Raw genomic sequence first — 21256 nt, forward strand, 5'->3', positions numbered from 1 at the left:
TGTAGGCAATTGATCAGTTTGATGATAATACAATTCAATAAACTTTTTTCCTGGGGCTTTGATCTTTTTCTTTCTAGGGGAAAATGTGGCCATACCCAATAATAACTTTATTTGAAAGAATTAGGAGCTATCTATTGAGATATCAGTGATACCAGAAAAACTGGGGAATATCCAGTAACTCCACTAAAACTGGGGCCTTAGTTGTTGAGTTGGCCCATTCTGCTTTTTTCAAAGAGATCTTGAAAAATTTGGGCATAAACCAGAGAGCCAAAGAGTTAAAGTTCAGAAATGGAAGGGGGGGGGGAGAAGGAGGCAGTGTAGGAACATAGCTGCCATACTATCAGGAGATTCTAATGTTTGCCTTGGGGCAGGAGCACATGAGAGTTACAAGTGCTCTCAACCATGAATATGGAAATGAAGGGAAGAGATCCTCTACTGCCCAAATAATTCAGGAAATAGAGTAGGACAAAGTCAAAATCATTTATTCTAGCATATCATGACAGTCCTTTACTGCTTTTTTTCAGTTCCATATGCATGATACTCTCCTTCCTAAGAGTGTAACCAAGAATTCTCCTTTGTCTTTCCTATATAACTGAGTTTTTTTTAATACACCAGAAACTCAACATGATTCAGGAGATCAACTCTTGAGTCGATCATGAACCCATGACACTGGGTGGCACACAATAGTGGAAGGTTAAGGTTCAGAAATCCCTACCATTCAGATTCTTGATACCTCTCTAAAAGGCTACTATCTCTTCAGGGGAAGGCCAAAAGGTTACCCTTTTGCCTCTTCCTTGGCTGCAGCTAGGGATGTAAGGTCCAGGAATTTTCTCTAGAGATTTGGGTTAGAGAACTTACAATTTACAATTCTCCCCCAAGGCTGTTATAATTGAATAATGTGGAAAATGGGGGGGTTATGTATTTCTTGCCATTTTCTTTTCATTAATTCATTGGAATTTCAAAACATTAGGAATAATTTATGACTAAAGAGCCAGAAATTTAAGAAAATTTCCATTCTTCACAGAGAAAACAACTTAAGTAAGAAATATATGATGTTATTTAGTCTAACCATATATATAGATAGATAGATAGATATAAGCATCCTCATTCATATATAGTATGATTTCAGATTATATGTTTCTTGCTTAATATAGTTATACATGTAAAACCTATATCAGATTATTCATTGACAAGGGGAGGTGGAAGGAAAGGAGGGAGAAATCTTACAAAAATCTTACCAAAAAATGAATGTTAAAAACATTGGAATAATAAATAAATTAATTTAATTTTTTAAAAAATGTTGTATATTTCTCCCCAGAAGTGTAAGCTTCACAGTCCATGTCTGATAATAACATCTTTTATATTCACACATATACACACACACAAGAACTTTATTTAACTTGGTGTGCTTTTTCATTAGACTAAACAATAAAAAATACATTTGGGATCACATTCAGTTATAGAAAATGAACTTTGGGCTATTTTAATCTCAAAATAATTGGATATGATGTATGATTTGAATGCATACCTGAATAATTTTTAGTTGGAAGAAAAAATACATCATAAAAAAACTTTCCGAACACTAGTTTCTCCCTTTGTTTTCCAAATCTCAAGAAGTTAAGTAAAGATTGTTTATAGACAACAACTAGTTTGAACTCCATCCATGATGACTCTGTCTCTATCACTTCACCTACAATATCAGAACTATCAAACCACCTCACTCTGGAATGATGTCCAAACCAGATTAAAATGTAATTAGTTAATATTAATCAAAAAAATAGACATAAAACAGAACTTAGATAATGTGGTTTTCTAAGTCAATATGTGGCCCACAAGGATCCTTACAAATGGTTTGATAACACTGCATCTGTGTAGCTAATAACACCACAAGCTAATTTTTGAACATTAGTCTTTAGTGATCTTTTAGGAGGGCTAAATTAATTCTTGGGAATAATTTTTAACACATTATTTCAGTAGATTAGTAAATCATGAAATCTGTTTTGAAAATTACCGTAGGAAACTTTTGCATCGAGAAGGAAAATGGCACTGTTGTATTGATGGTCTCTAAAAAACAAAAAACATTTTTATTAATAAACAACATGTCTCCCCCCTAGAGAAAAGTTAACTGATCTAATAAGTTTTATATCTTTTAAACTGTAATGTTGGGGTGGCTAGGTGGCATAGTGGATAAAGTACCGGCCTTGGAGTCAGGAGTACCTGGGTTCAAATCCGATCTCAGACACTTAATAATTACCTAGCTGTGTGGCCTTGGGCAAGCCACTTAACCCCATTTGTCTTGCAAAAACCTAAAAAAACAAAAAAAAAACTGTAATGTTCTCCTCACTGGTTTCTCCACCTCCACAAAATTCCCCTCTTCAATCCATCCATCTCAGAGATGCAAAATAATTTGTCTGATGGACAAGATAAATTTGCTTATGCACAGGTAAGATCAACCAAAAACTGACTCCCCAATGCCCACACAAACAGGAATCACAGGTTCTTTGTACCCTGATCTCATGAAATTTTCTTTCACCTCTGTACTTTTTCAGGTGGTTCTTTTCTTTCTCCACCTGCATTTACTAAAACCCTCCTCTTCCCTCAACAATCAGCTTTCCATTTCAACCAATCAATCAGCAAATATTTATTAAGCACTTTTTTTGTGCAAGGCAAGGAAACAATCCCTATCTTTTTTTTTTTAGGTTTTTTCAAGGCAAATGGGGTTAAGTGGCTTGCCCAAGGCCACACAGCTAGGTAATTATTAAGTGTCTGAGACCGGATTTGAACCCAGGTACTCCTGACTCCAGGGCCGATGCTCTATCCACTGTGCCACCTAGCCACCCCAACAAGTCCTATCTTTGATGTTTAGATTCTAAAGGGGGGAACTGTATGTACATTAAAAGGTATGTAGAAGATATTTCTTGCTAGAGATAATGAATGCTTACAGGAGGAGGCATTTGAGCTGTCTTAAGACAGGGATTCTAAGAGGTGTTGGTAAGAAGGGAGAGCATTCCAGACATGGGTGATATCTTTTACAAAAGCACAGAGAAGGAATATGAAAATTTTCATAAAGTACTTCTCTCCCCCTGGTAACTAGGTGATATTATTATCTTCACTTTACAGTGAGAAACTGGGGCAGAAAGGGGGTTAAGTGACACACAGATGGTAAATGTCCGAGACTAGTTTGAACTCAGATTTTCTTGACTCCAGATCCTTGATTCTATCATTTACCTTTCCCATGAGTTCCTCTTACCACTTCCTTTCAAAGAGATTAAAGACCCAGAGTGGAAAATAAGATGTGTATGTAAGCCTTTCTGACATGGCCAATGCAGAAATCTGATTTGCTTGACTATGTATATTAGGTATTCTGGAATAAATCCATGAGCATGAATAAAACCATGGAGATACCAAGGCCTCAAATCTTCTTCTGAGCGATAAGAATCCAGGCCAGGTATATTTAATATAGTATGACTTTGATTACCAATAACAATAATGTTTGTCCTTTGTTCTCAAAGAAGACCACAACATCAGGGAGGTGATGCAAAGACAGGCACATGAATTGGATTTGAGTGAGGGGGTAGAGTGTGCTAAGTCACCAACTTCACTTTATCCTCCAGAGCCATCTGGGTTCAGAGACCAGATATGAATCAGGACAACTGGAGATGGTCCTGGATGTGAGGCAATCAGGATAAAATTACTTGCCCAAGGTTACAGAGCTAGTAAGTGGGAAGTCTTTGAGGCTGAATTTGAACTTCCCATCCTCCTGACTCCAAGGCCAATGCTCTATCCACTACACCACCTAGCTGCCCTATATTGACCAGAAGGAGTTCATAAATAATACAAAGAAGCCACTAAAAGATACCATGTTGAAATCATTGAATATGCAAGTATTGATGTACATAAGGGTCTGGCACTATCAAGATGGGGTGACTTGGAAATACTAGGTTATTACATGAAAGGTCTTAAGTACATTAGAGATTCCAAAATTAGGTAAAATTTGCAAATTTGATGGAATTATGCTTTCCTAAGAAAAATAAGCCAGACAAAATTGCTAAGTATATGGAAGAAGTGAAAGTACCAGACTACACAGAAAAAGTTCATTATTAGTATTCTCAAGAAATTCTTTTGCAAGGATTAAAGGCTGCAGAAATAAGAATGATGGCAAATTGGATTTGTATATCTTTGAAAATGGAGTTTGAAAACAAAAATAAGTCCAAAGAAGAGAAAGAAAAAGATAGAATAAAGCCCAGAATCAGGTGCTAAAGATATGGAGTTTCACATCAAAATATATTGGAGGGATCTCAACTCATTCAAGAACTAGAGTCCTGAAGCAGAATGAAAACAATAAACTCATACAGGAAATTTGCTTCTTTTCTCCTTTCTTGAATTGTGTTCAATTTTCATATGAATCTTGGAAGGAAGGGTGGTGAAAATATTTTTAAATTCTTGTGTCTTTGAAAATTTTTGTAATAAATACTTTCAAAAATTAATAGGAACAGACCCAACAGAGCAACAGAGTAAAAAGTAACTGAAGGGGAAAGAAGAGGAAGAGAAGAAAGATTTTTTTTTCAGATTGAAAAAATTAAAATTTAATTTTAAAAAATAGGAAAAGTGGAGAATAATCTTCAATGAGGTATGCCAAGGTGAAAACAACCAACTCTGGGATCCCCTTTTTGTGTGTGTCATAGTTTCTCAATGATTCATCTACTATAATTATCTTATATATCACTCCACTTCTCTCCACTCATATAGCCATCACTAGTTCAGACCTTCATTACCATTCTCTTGAAATACTGCAATACTTTTTTTTAGATTTTTTTTTTTTTGCAAGGCAGTGGGGTTAAGTGGCTTGCCCAAGACCACACAGCTAGGCAATTATTAAGTGTCTGAGGCTGGATTTGAACTCAGGTACTCCTGACTCCAGTGCTGGTGCTCTATCCACTGCACCACCTAGCTGCCCCTGCAATATCTTTTTAATTGGATCTCCCTTCTTCAAGTATCTCCCTACTACTCATCCTCCACTCAGCAGCCAAAGTGATTTTTCCTTAAGCACAGATTTACACTCAGTAAACTGTAGAAGTTCCCTATTACCTTATCAAGAGTTATGATTTTGATATATTGATTAATACGATTTGTATAATGAATTTAATAGTAATAATAATTTAGTTTCTAGAGATCTTTTTCACAGGCAGGCTCTGGCCCTAGGAAACAGTAAGAACAAAGTAGCCAGAGTAATTTTTAATCATAACAAGTCCTGAATTTTTCCACTGATCTGTACTTATCTGAGTTAAGTAGAATAATGGGGTAACCCCAAGACTATGCAATCAGCATAACCATTCCCATAAGATATGAGGATGCCTGTGTTGTCCTACTTGGATGGTCACTAGATGTCACAGCCTGAAGTCAGAAGCACCTGAGTTTAAATCCAGCTTCTGACACTTGACTCTTACAAGCTGTGTGACCTTGGGCAAGGCACTTAACCCTGATTGCCTCCCATCCAGGGCCATCTCCAGTCATCCAGATTCATATCTGGCCACTGGAGGAGGATGTGAGACTGGTGACTTAGCACAGCCTCCCCTCACTCAAATCCAATTCATGTGCTTGTCACAGCAATACCTCCCTGATGTCACGGTCTTCTTTGAGAAGGAATTATTGTCCTGCCCAGTGGGCTTGTCCTAGAAAGATCACTCAAGCCCCAAAAGTGACTGCTTTATGATCTGTCTTCTCCCTCCCTTTCCCATTTATGATTTTATAGATATATAGGTATAGATAGATATAGATATAGATTAGATATAGATATAGATATAGATAGATATGATATAGATATAGAGACAGAGACAGAGAGATAGAGATAGATAGAGAGATAGAGATAGAGATAGAGATAGAGATAGAGATAGAGATAGAAATAGAGATAGAGATAGAGATAGAGATAGAGATAGAGATAGAGATAGAAATAGAGATAGAGATTTTTTTTCTGCCAGAACTTCAAGGTGGAGCTCCAAGGAAGGAGTAATCTCATGATTTGCAATAAACCCCTACTTGTTTACTAGTACTCTCTCTGACCTGCACTGACATACCCAGGCAGGCTCAGTAAAAATTTGATTAACAACCTCCATAAATTACAGTCTTAGAGACCTTATCTGGATCACAGAGAGGGTAAGTAACTGACTCACAGCCTTATTGATAGTGTGTAACAGAGGAACACTTGAACCCAGATCTTCTTGACTTCAACGATGGCATTCTTATCAACTATATCATCTTTTATTTCATAGGAATTTTATTGGGCAGATGCATTGTACCTTGGTTAGAGCACTAGGCCTGGAGTCAGTAAGACCTGAGTTCAAATGCAACTTCAGACACTAGCTGTGTCACCTAGATTCTGTTTGCCTCCATTTCTTCAGCTTTAAAATGAAGATAATAATAGTACCTACTGCCAGGGTTGTTTGGGATGATTAAATAAGATAACATGTGTAAAGTGTTCGAAACATAGTAAATGTTGTATAAATGCTAGTTATTACTATGTATTGTGTATTGCTTTTATTGTTTATACCAAGAGTAAAATACTATAATTGAAAAGAGGACTACAATGCAATTATGTTTATGTTTTAATTGTGGGATAAATTGTAATAATAATGTTTGTCCTTCATTTACGAAGACCATGACATCAAGGAGATGCAATGACAAGCACATGAATTGGATTTGAGTGAGGAGGTGCTGTGCTAAGTCCCCAGCCTCACTTTCTCCTCCAGAACCAACTGGGTCCAATGGGCAGATATGGATCAGGATGCCTGGAGATGACCCTGGATACAAGGCAATCATGGTTAAGTGATTTGCCAAAGGTCACACAGCTATAAGTGGCAAATGTCTAAGGCTGGATTCGAACTTCTGTCTTCCTGACTCCAAGGCCAGTGCTCTATCCACTGCACCCCCTAGATGCCCATGGGATAAACTATAGCCATTTCAATAATCCCAAGATTAAACCCAATAAACAAGCTTAAAATATTGTCAACCACTTAGGAAAGAAATTTAAAAGTATCATATAGTCTAACCCCTCCCCCAAAAAATTCAGTACAGGAAAATCTTGAAAGAGCTTACTTCATATAATTAAAGAATCTATATGTATATAAAAACATACATACATATGCACTTGTCATATTAAAATCTCATCATTTGTGATTCTCTCTCTCTCTACATATATATATTTATACATATATATATATATATATATAGAATGTATGCATAAATCATGATGAGTCCTGCATTTTCCCCTAACTTGTAATTGCCTGTGTTAAATGAAATAACTTGTACTGTAAACAGAATAATGGGGTACCATTTATATACTTTTTCTAGTATGAATGCCTCTATAATATTATTGACTTTAAAAAATTACCACACCCTTGCAAGGTTTTAGATAACTAAGACCTGGCAAAAGCTAATGTTTAACAGATTCTATGAATCAAAAAATATGAGATAGTCATCTATTTAGGTAGAGCTACCATATTTTCCCATGTATAAGATGCACCTTAATTTTGGGGGTTGGAAATATTTTTAGAAATGTATTACATAAAGTTATTGAACTCAAATTTTATTCATCATAAAATTCATACAACTCCTCATCACTGTCAAAACTCCCATCTATTAGCTTTTCTTTATCTGTGTATGACAAATCTCTGTCTGAGGAGAAGCTCTGACTGCTCTCCTGCCTGGGCTCCAGTCTGGGGTTGACCACAAGCACTTCCTGGGCAAGTCTGGTGCATGGATGCATGCTTAGTCCATTCCATTTCATGAACCTGAAGCACCAGTTGTGTCCTCCTTTGAAATCAGTCACTTCTTCATCAGCAATTCTTTCCTTCTGCTAAACCAACCTTGCCAACACAGGAATTCCACTTGCCCTTTGCTCTTCAATCCAGCTCTTCAATTCTCTCTCTCTAGATCAGGCCATTTGGCTGACTTGCTTCTCCTGGCCTTCTTCTGCTGAGGCATTTTTCAGTAGGGTTTCCTCTTCCCGTAGCCAGTCTTGGTTTCTTTTCTCAGTTGGAGGAATACCAAAATGAAAATAAGCAGCACAATTTCCATTCACATTTGCAAACTGGATCACTTTAACTTGAATTCAGAACTGTCTGAAAATCTTTTCTGAGCTATTTCTGGGCAAAACGTAACCTAATATACTAGTAACAAATGCAAAACAATAAGTGCAAAGAAAACAAGCCCCCAAAAAATGAGAAATGAAAATAAAAGAATTTTCAACCACTGTATAAGATGCTCCCAGTTTTTAAATCCCACATTTTTCAAAAAAGGGAACATCTTACACATGGGAAAATACAGTAAATCCTTCACTTCATAGAAGGGAGAATAATGGGATTTTTTCCCCATTACCCTCTTTTCTTCCTCTATCCATTGGCATGATGTCTAATAGCAAAACTACCTGGCCAGCAATAGCGACCTGATTCAGTATTTATAGAATAAGTTCAGGGAATTTGAGGCTCATTGGAGCCAAAATAACACAGCTAGATTGTAATGGAATATTATTGTTCCATATGAAATGATGAGCAAGCAGGTTTCAGAAAAACCTGGAAAGACTCACATGAACTGAACTAGGTGAAGTGAGCAAAACCAGAAGAACATTATACTCAGTAACAACATTACAGAAATGATAGATTTAGCTCTTCTCAGCAATACAATGATCCAAGATAATTCCAAAAGACTCATGATGTAAAGCTAACCACATCCAAAGAAGGAATTATGGAGTCTGAACATAGATAGAAGCATACTTATAGTTTTTCCTTTCTCATGATTTTCCCTTTTATTCTTATTTTTCTTTCACAGATTAACTAATGTGGAAATATATATCTTAGGTTTTTGCAAGGCAAACAGGGTTAAATGGCTTGCCCAAGGCCACACAGCTAGGTAATTATTAAGTGTCTGAGACTTGATTTGAACCCAGGTACTCCTGACTCCAAGGCTGGTGCTTTATCTACTATACCATCTAGCCACCCCCTAATGTGGAAATATATTTAACATGATTGTGCATATATAACCTATTTCAGATTCCTTGTAGTCTTGGGAAAAAGGGAGAGTAGAAAGGAAAACTATCTTTACATGTATTTGGAAAAGAAATAAAATATTATTAAGAAAATTAAATCTCCATTGAGAAACAGATACTTGAGGCTGAAAGCAGCTTCAAGGAGTGTGACTCCTGGAAGGAGAGAGGAGAGCTATTCATGAGCTAGCCAAAGCTAGTTCTCTCAAGGTTTTAACTGGAGGGAAGACCATACTTGGAGATCCAACAAAGGGAGCCAATCAGAAGAAACAGTCTTGGGGAAACTTTATAAAAATTTCACTGGAGAGACTGTTCTTTGATGCCTAATAGTATCAAAACAATGAGCAGTTAGTTTCAAGTGTATGTTTATGGTCACTCTTCCCACAGTACATTCATAGGAGAATGTGTACCCTTGTGTTCATGAGTTGAGCTACTATTCTTACCATTCCCTTCTAGTAAGTGTCTTTGTTAAAAATTAATATACCAGCTGACAATCTTAAGGAGAAGCACACTGGTAGAGACTCATAAACATTTAGTTTTATTTTTTGAATGTTATTTTCTTTTATTTTTCAATTCCATGCAAAGATAGTTTTAAAGGGGCGGCTAGGTGGTGCAGTGAATAGAGCATGGGCCCTGAAATCAGGAGTACCTGAGTTCAAATCCGGCCTCAGAAACATAATAATTACCTAGCTGTATGATCTTGGGCATGCCACTTAACCCCATTTGCCTTGCAAAAAAAAAAAAAAAAAGATAGCTTTCAACATTCATCTTCTTGTTATCTTCTGAGTATCACATTTTTCTACCTCCTTCCTTTCCTCTGTCCTCCCCATGAAAATGAGTAATCTGATATATTATACATGTACAATCATGTTAAACATATTTCCATATGAGTCATGCTGTGAAAGAAGACTCAGACCTAAAGGGGAAAAAATGAGAAAAGGGGGGAAACAAGCTTTAAAAAAGTACAAATAGAAGCTTTGATCTGCATTCAGACTTAAGAATTTCTTCTCTACGGGCAGATGGCATTTTCCATCACAAATCTTTTGGAATTGTCCTTGATCATTGAATTGCTGACAGGGTCCATTATAGTTGATCATCACACAATGTTGTTGTTAAAATATACTGTTTCCCCAGTTCTGCTCACTTCACTCAGCATCAGTTCAAGAAAGTCTTTCCAAGCTTTTCTGACATCCTCCCACTCATGATTTCCTTCAGAACAATAGTACCCCATCACATTCATATGCCAAAAGTTGTTCCACAAATGATAGGCATCCCCTCATTTTCCAATTCTTTACCACTACAAAAAGTTTGTAAATGTGAATCTTTTCCTCTTTTTTATGATCTTTTTAGGATACAGACCTAATAATGGTATTGCTGGAACAAGGGTATGAACAGTTTTAGTACGTTTTGAGGATAGTTCCAAATGAGCATTAGTTTTAGAAGGACAATCCCATAAGGTACTCAAATTGCAAAATAAGTACAAGTTGGGGGCAGGATATAAATATGTATTTGTATGTGTGTGTGTGTGTGTGTGTGTGTGTGTGTGTGTGTGTACACTAAAGAGTGCTGGACCTAGAGTTAAGAAGATTCCACTTCATGAATTCAAATTCAGCTTCAGACACTTACAAGCTATGTGATCATGGGCAAGTCATTTAACCCTGTTTGCCTTAGTTTCCTCATCTGCAAAAATGATTTGGAGAAGGAAATGGCAAACCACTCCAGTATCTTTGCCAAAAAAAGACCTCAAATGAATTCATAAAGTGTTGAACACATCTAAATGAATATATGTGTATATATATATATATGCACATATGCATGTTTGCATATACACATAATAAATTACTATATATACTGTACATGTGTACTATATACATGTATAAATATACATCGTAGGTTGTATTATTCTCTTGAGTAGTAACTATGTCTGAATTCCATATTCTTTTTAAAATTACATTCTTAAATTTAAATGTTCCAAAATATTGTTTTGCTCATTTCTAAGGGCTATGTGCTTTGATAGATCCATGATAACATTTATATATTCACACAGACACATAAAGACACATATATAAACAACTTTCAGACTTGTCCTATCTTTGGGGGAAGAAATTCAGAAAGAGATGATATAAATAGAGATGATATCAATGCAGGTTTAGCTGTATAGGCAGATGATGTTGATATAGATAAGGAGAGAGAGAGAGAGAGATGAAAATTTTGAGATAGAAACAGATAAAATATAGAAAGATATATTATAGATATAGTTCTTGATAGTCCAGATCCTTGATTTCATCAGAGGAATTAGCTGCCTATACTAGTTCAGATCAGCAACTGCCCACCTATTTACAGTCTTATAAAGCTACTCAAGATGCAGAAAGATTATAATGACTTGTGTAGGGTCACTCAGTAGATATGAAAGATAGAACTTGTATCCATGTTGTCCTATCTTCAAAGTTGGCTGTCTAGATCCAAAAAATAAATGCCTCATATAGTAAAAATAAAATGAAAGAAATGCTTACCTCCCTTTAAAGCTCTGCAGAATGAGTAATTAGCCTCCATCCCATGGCATATGATTTCTTTTCGCAATGGTAATATTAGAGCTGATTTAAATTCTGCATAAATACTAAAATACAGGTCTTTCATGTTTCTCCCTAAAAAAAAAATTCTATTATTCTATTATCACACACTACTTAGAAATGAAAAAATATACATTAAATGCTAATAGATTGAAGAAAAATATTAGGACAAAGAGAATAAAGAAGAAATATATCTTTAGCTAGATTTTTATCTAAAAATTATTTCAAAAAATTAAATTTTAATTACTGGAAATTTCAAAAATTATTTACAACCATTCTTTTAAGACAGCTTTGTTATGAACCAAACAAATGTGAATATTTCCATTAGCAACAAACAAAAAGACTATTATATATGAAATCATGAATCTCTCTTATATATAGCTTGGTTTTGACTTCCAGAAAATGGGGGGTAATAATGTTTCAATTTAATATGATTCTTTATAATAATGTTACATGTTGAGGAATTTTTTTCAATGTATTTTATCATGTTTCTTTATTGTTTGCTATACTTGACTGATTTTGTACTCATGCAGACTACACTGCAAATTTATTTCACCTAATAAACTGAAAATTAATATTTATAAGGAGGAGGTGATAATCCTTATACTACCTGAAGTAACTGTCTTATACTACCTCCTTCTCAAAGTCTTTCTTTCTTCTTCCTAGGGATAATACTGCTCTGTATCTGTGTGTTCTTCTGAACTTCCTTCTGCTATCTTCTGTATATTTTTTTAAATAGTTCATTAGTGCTCTCCTTTTTTTTTCTGTTTTTCTTTGGGGAGAGGGAAGAAGAAGAGGAATATCACTTTCTCTCCTTTCTCATTATTCTCCATAAAAAAAGTAGAAGTCCTGTCTTATAGTGAATAGGTATAGTCAAGCAAAATTTATTCATGCTTTTACTCTATTAGAAAATAGATCTCATTCTGCACTTCTAGTCCATCATTCTTTTGCCAAAAGGTGGGAATCAGAAGTTATCATCGGGGTGGCTAGGTGGCGCAGTGGATAGAGCACTGGCCTTGGAGTCAGGAGTACCTGAGCTCAAATCCAGCTTCAGACACTTAATAATTGCCTAACTGTGTGGCTTTGGGCAAGTCACTTAACTCCATTGCCTTGAAAAAACTTAAAAAAAAAGTTATCATCAATCTTCTAAAGTCATGATTTGTCATTGCAATAATCAGAGTCCTTATGTCTTTCAGAGTTGTTTTCTTTTATAATTTGAGTTATAAATTTTTCCCTAAGGACTTTTTCAACTACATCTCAAAAGTTTTGGTATGTCATCTCATTATTTTCTTACTTTGATGAAATTATTGTTTCTATGATTCTAATCTTTGACACACAGATGTTTTTTAAATTTAATTCCCTTCTTCAAATACATTTTATTGAATTTTATTGCCTTTATGGTCAGCAAAGTATAAGCCTAATATATTTATAATGATATTTATGTAGCTAAGAAATTTATACTGCAGCAAATGGCCAATTTTTGTGAAAGTCCATGTAGAGTTAAAAAAAATAGGCATACTCCTGTTCTATGTCTTTTTAATAGCAAAGTGGATAGAGAACTGGAATCAAAGTCAGAAAGATTTGAGTTGAAGTCCTACCTCTAACAACACATAACTGTATTTCCCTGGGCAAGTAGTTTAACCCTTCATTAAAAGAATTTCCTTATCTATGAGTTCTCTTTATAAAATAATGTCAAATGCCTATTCTTATTCCTATCAGTCAATCTCCAAAGATCTCTAATAAATTAATTTTATAAGATTCATTCATAAATTTAACTTATTTCTTGTTTTTCTTTTTGTTAGATTTGTCTAGCTCGAAGAGAAGCTACTATGATCCCCAATCTATTTCTTGTAATTCAATTAACTTTTCATTTAAATGCCATGCCAATTCAATGCATATATATTAGGTATTGATATCATTTCATTATCTGTGGTGAATATATATATATTGCTTTTTAAAATTTGCCTTAAGTCTAATGAACTCTTCTCTAAATCTTCACTATAACCATGTAATTTTTATTTCATGTGTTTCTTGTAATCAGTGTTAAATTATGCTTTCTACCCTTGTTGTCCTCCTGCAGGCTTGAGACTGAGTTGGGCTCAGGTGGGAAACGCTAGGAACCTACTTCTAAGGGAAAATAGTCTGTATTCCCCTACCAGGTGATTAAGACTGTGTAGCTGGAATAGTCTGCATCTTCACTACATATTGACTTGTCTTATACAATATACAACCAGCGGCCAGTTACTGTCCATGACAAACTCTAAGTGCTTATGATAGAATAAATTGTTTTTCTACCAAAACCCCTTCCAAAAAATACATACTGAGTCAGGGTTTTGTTGATTTCATTTTCCTTTTAATTTTTACAGGCAGGGATCTCTGGGCCCAAAAGCTCAAACCATGGTAACCTTAGAGACAAGATCTCAAGTCAGATTTTACTGCCAGCCTAGTAAGGAAACTCAAAGAGGTCAGAGTACTGGAACTTGATTCTAGGACTTGGTGGATCTGATGCTATAGGGACTAAGTTAAATTGTAAACTGATTCTATAGTAACTAAGCTAAACTATAAACCTAATATCTCTCCATTCCCCAGAGACTAAAGTATAAGGGAGGATTACCTCCCAGATATGGGGGGAAGGGGGAAGAGGTTTGTTATCTATGTTCTTACCTTTAAAGAAAACATTCCTTTATAAAAGCTAATATAATTGAGTGATCAAATGAAACTAGGGTGCTGTGAACCCCTAAAACTGGAGAACACAGTTAATGATGACTTGAACCAATGGTAGATTAGATACCTCCAAATTTTGAATACCTAAGTACCCTAAAGAAACTCTCTCTCTCTCTCTCTCTCTGACTACCATTAATAATCTAGAATAATCTAATATTTTACTAAGGATCAGTTACTCAACTAGTATCAATGGCAAAAGGGCAAAAATCTTCCTCTTTTCTATACAGTCTATATAGTTTTAGAATTGTTGTACTCTGGACATCTATTTATTTTTCAGTCTGAGTACCCAGAATTTCTAGATCATCTAGCAAAATAATATTATTATTAATAACAACAATTCTAGTTATCATTTAAATAGTGCTTTAAGATTTGCAAAGTGATTTACAAATAAAATATATGTCTTAAACACATTTGGTGCATCCTTCAAGGATCCATGATTATATAACTAGACCCAGTCCCTCAACTGGTACAACTTGGTACAACTTGCTGACTATCTCTCCCTAAGTAAAATTCTTTATCAATTGCTGAGTCCCTCAGAATTTATAATACTGGAAAACAATCTCCTCGTGATGAGCTACTCTGAACTGAGGCAGGTTCACAGATGTCAAGCCCATTTCCAGGAACAAACTTGAAGGCCTTCTAGCTTGGTAAAACTATCCAGAGCTTGTATTCTGCCAGTATAACTTTCAAGAACCCAGGCTAAGCTCCATTCAATGAAATGGCATCAGAGGAAGTTCAGAATGGAGGAACCAATTATCCAAGTACAATAAAAAAAAAGGATTTTAATAACAATAAGCAAAAAGAAGAATATGAAGGGTCTTATACCTTGAAGACCTTGACTGAAAGATCAATATTGTTAAAAATGAGTAATTTGCTTAAGGAAGCATAAAAATATTAACAAATTTTGGCAGTATTCCTGTGAAGGAATTATTTATCTTCTCAAGAGGAAATTCAAAAATAGTATCAAATAACTGACCCATCTATCAAATATATAGTCAGTTTTTTTGTCTGGGATTATAGTAGATTTAATTTGTTGTTATACCTGGGTTCTCAGAATACTCTCTTATTCTCATTCAGCTAATATTTATTTCCTATTTAGATATGAAAAGTTAATGATTTCCAGTCTCTTAGGCACTGCATGAAGATACAAGCAAAGTGAAACTGGTTAGTGAGAGAAACCAATATAAATACTTATTCCCTTCTATTCCCTACCTCTAAGACATTGTCTCTAGAACTTCAATAATAGCCATCACCAGAAGTAATTGTTGTTTTCACTAACCTGACCACATTTGATAACAAGAAAAATACAGAATGATTTCTTTTATCAGTATTATCACCCTGCTTCTTCTATTTACTTTTTTTTTTCTGTTATTGGAAGCAACCTCAGCATTCAACTAGTCCAACCTATAAATGAAAGCTAGATCACAATCAGCACATAAATAATAAATCTAGTGATGTATTCACATATATTTGAATTCATACCAATGGAAATTATTATTATGTAAAATGTGGACATGGTTCCAGCCAAGTGGTAATAGTGTGAATTCAAATAATTTAACCACTTCATGGGATTCCTAATTCACACTGATTGAGAATTGTATAAATCACTAACAAATAATTAACTGATTGTTGTTTGAATTCTTTCAAAGAGATTTCCAACAACCTTCCATGAAAGTTCATTCCACTTTCAGATAGTTCTACTTTATTAGGAAGTTTTTCCTGACACCAGGCTGAAATTTACCTCTCTGTAACTTCTATCCATTGCTTCTGGTTCTGCCTATTACTCCTAGCAACTAAAAAGAACAAGTCTAATCTCTCTTTCACATAGCCATTTAAATACTTGAAGATAGTTATTGTGTTCTAAGAATCTTCCCTTCCCCAGGCTAAACATGCTCCAGTCCTTTAATTAATCATCATATGCCATGAATTTGAAGCTTTTCACTATCCTGGTTCCCCTTTTCTGGGGAACTTATATATATATTCTTCAACTTATAAATATGCTTCTTTAGTTGAAAGTCTGATGATAGCAGAGTAGAGTGGAGCCATCACCTTCCTGTTCTTGAAATCTATACTCTTTTTTGATATGGTCCAAAAATCACATTTGGTTTTTTTGAATGTCATCTCACTGCTGACTCACATTGATCTTGAAGTCCACTAAAACCTCCAGGTCTTTTTGAAAACAAGTGCTATTTAATTATGCCTTCCCCTTCTTGTATTTGTAAAATTGATTATACCCCAAAAATAGGACTACTGAACCATCTCTTCCAAATTTCATCTCATTAGATTCAGTCTAATGCTGTCAAGCATGTCATCCATTGAATATGCCCTCCCAGCTTGATGTCATTGGCAAATTTGACTGAGCATACAATCTATATTTTTATCCAAGTTATCGATAAAAATATTAAACAGAACAGGACCAACCAGAAAACCCAGGGTACTCCACTGGTGGCCTTCTACTATCTTGACATTAAACCAACTACTCTTTCAGTACAGCCATCCAATCAGTTGGGAATCCATTTATTTGACTTATTATGAAGTCCTATCCTATCCATAAGAATAGTATGAGATTAAATCAAAAGCTTTGCCAAATCTAGACAAACTAAATCAACAATATTCCTCTCATCCTACTAACTTAGTAATACTGTTAAAAAAAATGAAAAGATAGTCTTAAATGGCCTATTACTGATAAAAATCATGTTGGATCTCTATAATCACCACTGTCCTTTCTAGATATGTACTACCTATTTCTTTAATGATCCATTCTAGAATTTCTCCAGGAATCAAAGAGTTCACAGGCCTATTGTTTCCAGACTATCATCCCTTTCCTTTAAAGAAAGAAATTGGGTAAAGGAAACATCTTAGGTCTAGATAAGTCTTAGGATAAAGTTTAAGGTTGTCAAAGAGACATAAGGTCTGGGACCCTATAGGACCATCCCACATAACCTGGTGTACTTTCATTTTTTTTCTTTCATCTAAATTAGTAGGATGAAAGTCCAACTTTATTTCACAGTTTCACATAATCCCTTGAGTCAGGGAAGAGAGATGTCTATGAAGGTGGATGCTGAAGACTACAAAATGGAGGTAAACCTTCCAAATCAGATGAATAGAATTGAATTACATTATCTGTGGGGCAGGAGAGACTTGGAGTTAGAAGAATTGGGTAGAAGTAGTCACCAGTCACTTATTTGCATAACCTTTGAAAAACCGCTTTTCTATACTGTACCACAATCTCCTATTCTATAAAATAAAGAGGTTGGAAAAGATTGTTATATTTCCTTCAAGTTCTAACATTGTGAGATTTTTTCCTATGAATTTCTACCACTGTGTCCAAACTAATAGCCCTTGTAAGTACTCTTAATGGATTATATTTTTCTTGCCTTCTCAGTGGAGAGGAAGGGGAGAAGAAAGGGAAGACTAAGACAATTTAAATGTGAAAAGAAAAGAAAATTGAATCCAAACTAAGAAAAAAAAGGAAGAATTTCTTCTGGTTTCCATGCACTTTGTAATATTACTAACACTGGCTGAGCAATTACATCTACTTAATTTCTTCAGGATCTAAGACTAGTACATCGAAACCAGATGATTTGAATTCATTAAAGGCAACTAGGTGCTCTCTTACTACTTCTTTACTAATCTTGGGTATCCACTCTCCATTAGCTAATTTTATTCTGTCAACTCTAGCACAAAGGTCATTCTCCTTTTCAGTGAAAACTGAAATAAAATGAGCAGCTCTACTTTTCCTTTTTTGTCAGTTATCATTATCCCATTTATACCTAAGCAAAAGTTCTATCCCTTTTTTAAAAATCTTCCTTCTCTTTCCTAATATAGTTTAAAAAACAAAACAAAACTTTTTTCATAACCTTAGCCTTTTTCACCCCACTCAGTTCCATTCTGAAGTTTAGCATTCATTACACTATTTTTACAGGACCATGCCACATAAGCTGGTGTTCTTCCATCCTCAGTACATTTTTTTCCTTTCATCTAAATTAGTAGATGAGTTCTCTGTGTATTCATACAAATTTCATTTTTCCTCCTTTTTTTTTTTTTCCAAGGCAAATGGGGTTAAGTGGCTTGCCCAAGGCCACACAGCTAGGTAATTATTAAGTGTCTGAGGCCTGATTTGAACTCAGGTACTCCTGACTCCAGGGCCAGTGCTCTATCCATTGTACCACCTAGCTGCCTCCATTTTTCCTCATCAGTAGAAATGTTTCTTTTTGTTGTCTTCAGAATTTCATTCTTAATCATCTTCCCATCTTTTAGCTGACTTCAGCTAAAGTATTTTACTGCATGAGATCTTATCTATTTTTCCTCTGAACCCCTTGATATCTGATTTCCCAATATTTAGGGCATATGACAAACCATATCCAGATTTCCTTTCCTATATTACAATTCTAAGAAGGAATTGTCAGTTTCCCCCCAGAGTTCCCATTGTTTTTATACTAGTAACCAGTTCCTCCCTGTAAGTAAGATCCAGATATAGGTTAGAATTTCCCTTTGTGGTTCCCAACTTCTGAAAAGTGATATGATAATTGAAGAAAAGAAAGAACTTATTAATCATTCTACTTTTTTCAGAAAAAGAGATCAGTAGATATCTAGAAAACTGAACTCCCATATCATTATTCTATTATATCTTTGTAGCAGGGCATATGATCTGTTCTCAAAATCTTTATTTCTGCTTTCTCTCTAATGACTTTCTGTTTCTTACTCCTTTGACCTTCATCTAAATACTCTCTGTTTCCTCTCTCTGGTTCCTAGATTTCCTTACAAGTACATCTTCTATACCATATTATTCCCCAATTCCCCCTCCTTTTCATCTGCCCTTCTTCTTTTAAAAAAAAAATATGCCAATCCAGAGTCATGGTTCAATCACTGATATTATCCAACCCATGTTTCAGTGAAACATGAAGCTTAATCTTTAATCTGCATTTGCATCTTTGCATTATGACCTCTAATTGCTCTTGATTTCTGTCTTAATTTCAGATATTTGTATATAGACATTTAAAGCTAAGGGCTTTGTTTTTTTAAACTACTTATTGCTTTCCTGGCTTTTGTCTCCAGAGAATTTCCATTCTCCCCCTTTTTAAAAAAAAATTTAGAAAAATTTCTGGGCAGGAATGTTACAAAGTCTTTACAGATAACAGTATACAAATTTTACAATTACTAGTATACAAAGGCCTTACTAGAAAGACAAATAGAATCTTGAAGACTTGAGTATGATGAGGTGACCCTTCTCCTGGACAAGAAAAATCTAAATCTGCCCCTGATAACTACCAGTCTTGTATAGCACACTGCCTTCAGAATCATCCCCCTCTCTCTCTAATATTCATCTCCCTACTATTTTTTCCTACTATCTTCAAACATGTTCAAGTGTTCCTAAGTTAAAAACAAAAAAACTTTCACTAGACCACACCACACCCTCAACCTATCACCACCCTATCTCTTTCCTCCCTTTCTCAGTCAAATTCATAGTAAAGGTTGTCTGTACTTATAACCACCTCCTTTCCTCTCACTTACCCTTCAACTTTTTGTGATCTGGCTTCCTCTGTGTCAACTCAAATGAAACTGTTCCCTCCAGCTCTACCATCTCTTATTTCCTAAACCTAATAGTCTTTTCTCAGGCCTCATCCTTCTAGACCGAATTGCTACATTTAGCACTGCTGACCACACCTTCCTCTTGAATAATCTCTTTTCTTGATTTTTCATGGATTTTTTTTACAGGTTCTCCCATCTGTCTAATCATTGCCATATTTCCTTTGTTTATTCTCCATTCAAAAGATTCTCTTTAAATGTAAGTGTACCCTAGTACTCTGTCCCAAACTAGCCAGCGCTCTGCCCAAAGACTTGGTAAGATTTTTAGAGGACCCAGTCACTCTGACTCTCCTTGATTGGACAACAATGAGTCTCAGGCTAAGTCCACTTGGTCATTCTTTGGGCCCTGATTGGCTCAGAGTGAATGTAAATAATACTGGTTTCTATTCTGCTCAGAAACCCTAAGGGTCTTCCCTAGTCTAAATTTCTTTTGGCCTCTTTGTCTAATCTCTCTCTTACCTAGCCTTAATCACTGAATGGTAGTTGTTTCAGTCAAACTGTGACCTGGAAAGACCTTTTCTTAAAAATGCTAAGGTCCCCCACTGCATCCAGAGTCATCTCCTGTCATCCTGATATATATCTAATCATTGGTCCCAGATGGCTTCAGAGGATAAAGTGAAGCTGGCAACTTTACACAACCTCTCTCACTTAAATCCAATTCATTTACACCTAATGGCATCACCTCTCTGATGTCATGGTCTTCTTTAAGAAGGAAGGGCAGATAGGGGCAGCTAGGTGGAGTAGTAGATAAAGCACAGGCCCTGGAGTCAGGAGTACCTGGGTTCGGAATACGGTCTCTGACACTTAATAATTACCTAGCTGTGTGGCCTTGGGCAAACCACTTAACCCTGTTTGCCTTGCTAAAAAAAAAAAAGGAGGAAGGGCAGACAACTAGAAGTCACAAGTAAGATTAAGAGAGGGGACAATCATTTATTAAGCATACACTATATTATCTCTTTTGTTTCTCACCATAATTCTGTAGCTGCTATCATTATCCTCATTTTACAAATTGAAGAAATTTAGATAGACAATGATTAATTGTAGGATGGCCAGGAATATTACTAGCAAGGTGGGATAAGCTATGATCTTCCTGACTTCAAGTCTAGTATATCACCAGTGTATCCACTGTAGCACCCATGTGGCTTTTTTCCCTTCTCTACACCCCCCTTGTGACCTCATCAACTTCCATGTGTTTAATTGTCCTCTCTATGTAGATGACTAGCATATCTAGAAATGATCTCATGCTCTTCCCTGAACTTGTAACCACTAGACATTTCTTGTTTTTTTTTGGGGGGGGGGGGGGTGTTGTAGGGCAATAGGGTTAAGAGAATTGCCC

General features: G+C 35.4%; 1 protein-coding gene and 1 pseudogene across 1 annotated transcript in view; one reads left to right on the forward strand and one right to left on the reverse strand.

Annotated features, from left to right (window-relative positions):
* The window catches only part of LY96 (lymphocyte antigen 96), a 36851-nt gene that overhangs the window by 7868 nt on the left and 7727 nt on the right, over window positions 1-21256 (reverse strand). The window contains exons 3-4 of the mRNA XM_074207431.1: window positions 11551-11682; window positions 2012-2064 (exon numbers count right to left, since the gene is read on the reverse strand). Of these exons, the coding sequence (XP_074063532.1) occupies window positions 2012-2064; window positions 11551-11682 (185 nt within the window). The remainder of the gene's footprint in view (window positions 1-2011; window positions 2065-11550; window positions 11683-21256) is intronic.
* On the forward strand, window positions 3815-4326 carry LOC141503493 (serine/threonine-protein kinase VRK1 pseudogene; annotated as a pseudogene).

Source organism: Macrotis lagotis, chromosome X (assembly GCF_037893015.1).
Source record: "Macrotis lagotis isolate mMagLag1 chromosome X, bilby.v1.9.chrom.fasta, whole genome shotgun sequence".
In the NCBI taxonomy this organism is placed as follows: Eukaryota; Metazoa; Chordata; class Mammalia; order Peramelemorphia; family Peramelidae; genus Macrotis; species Macrotis lagotis.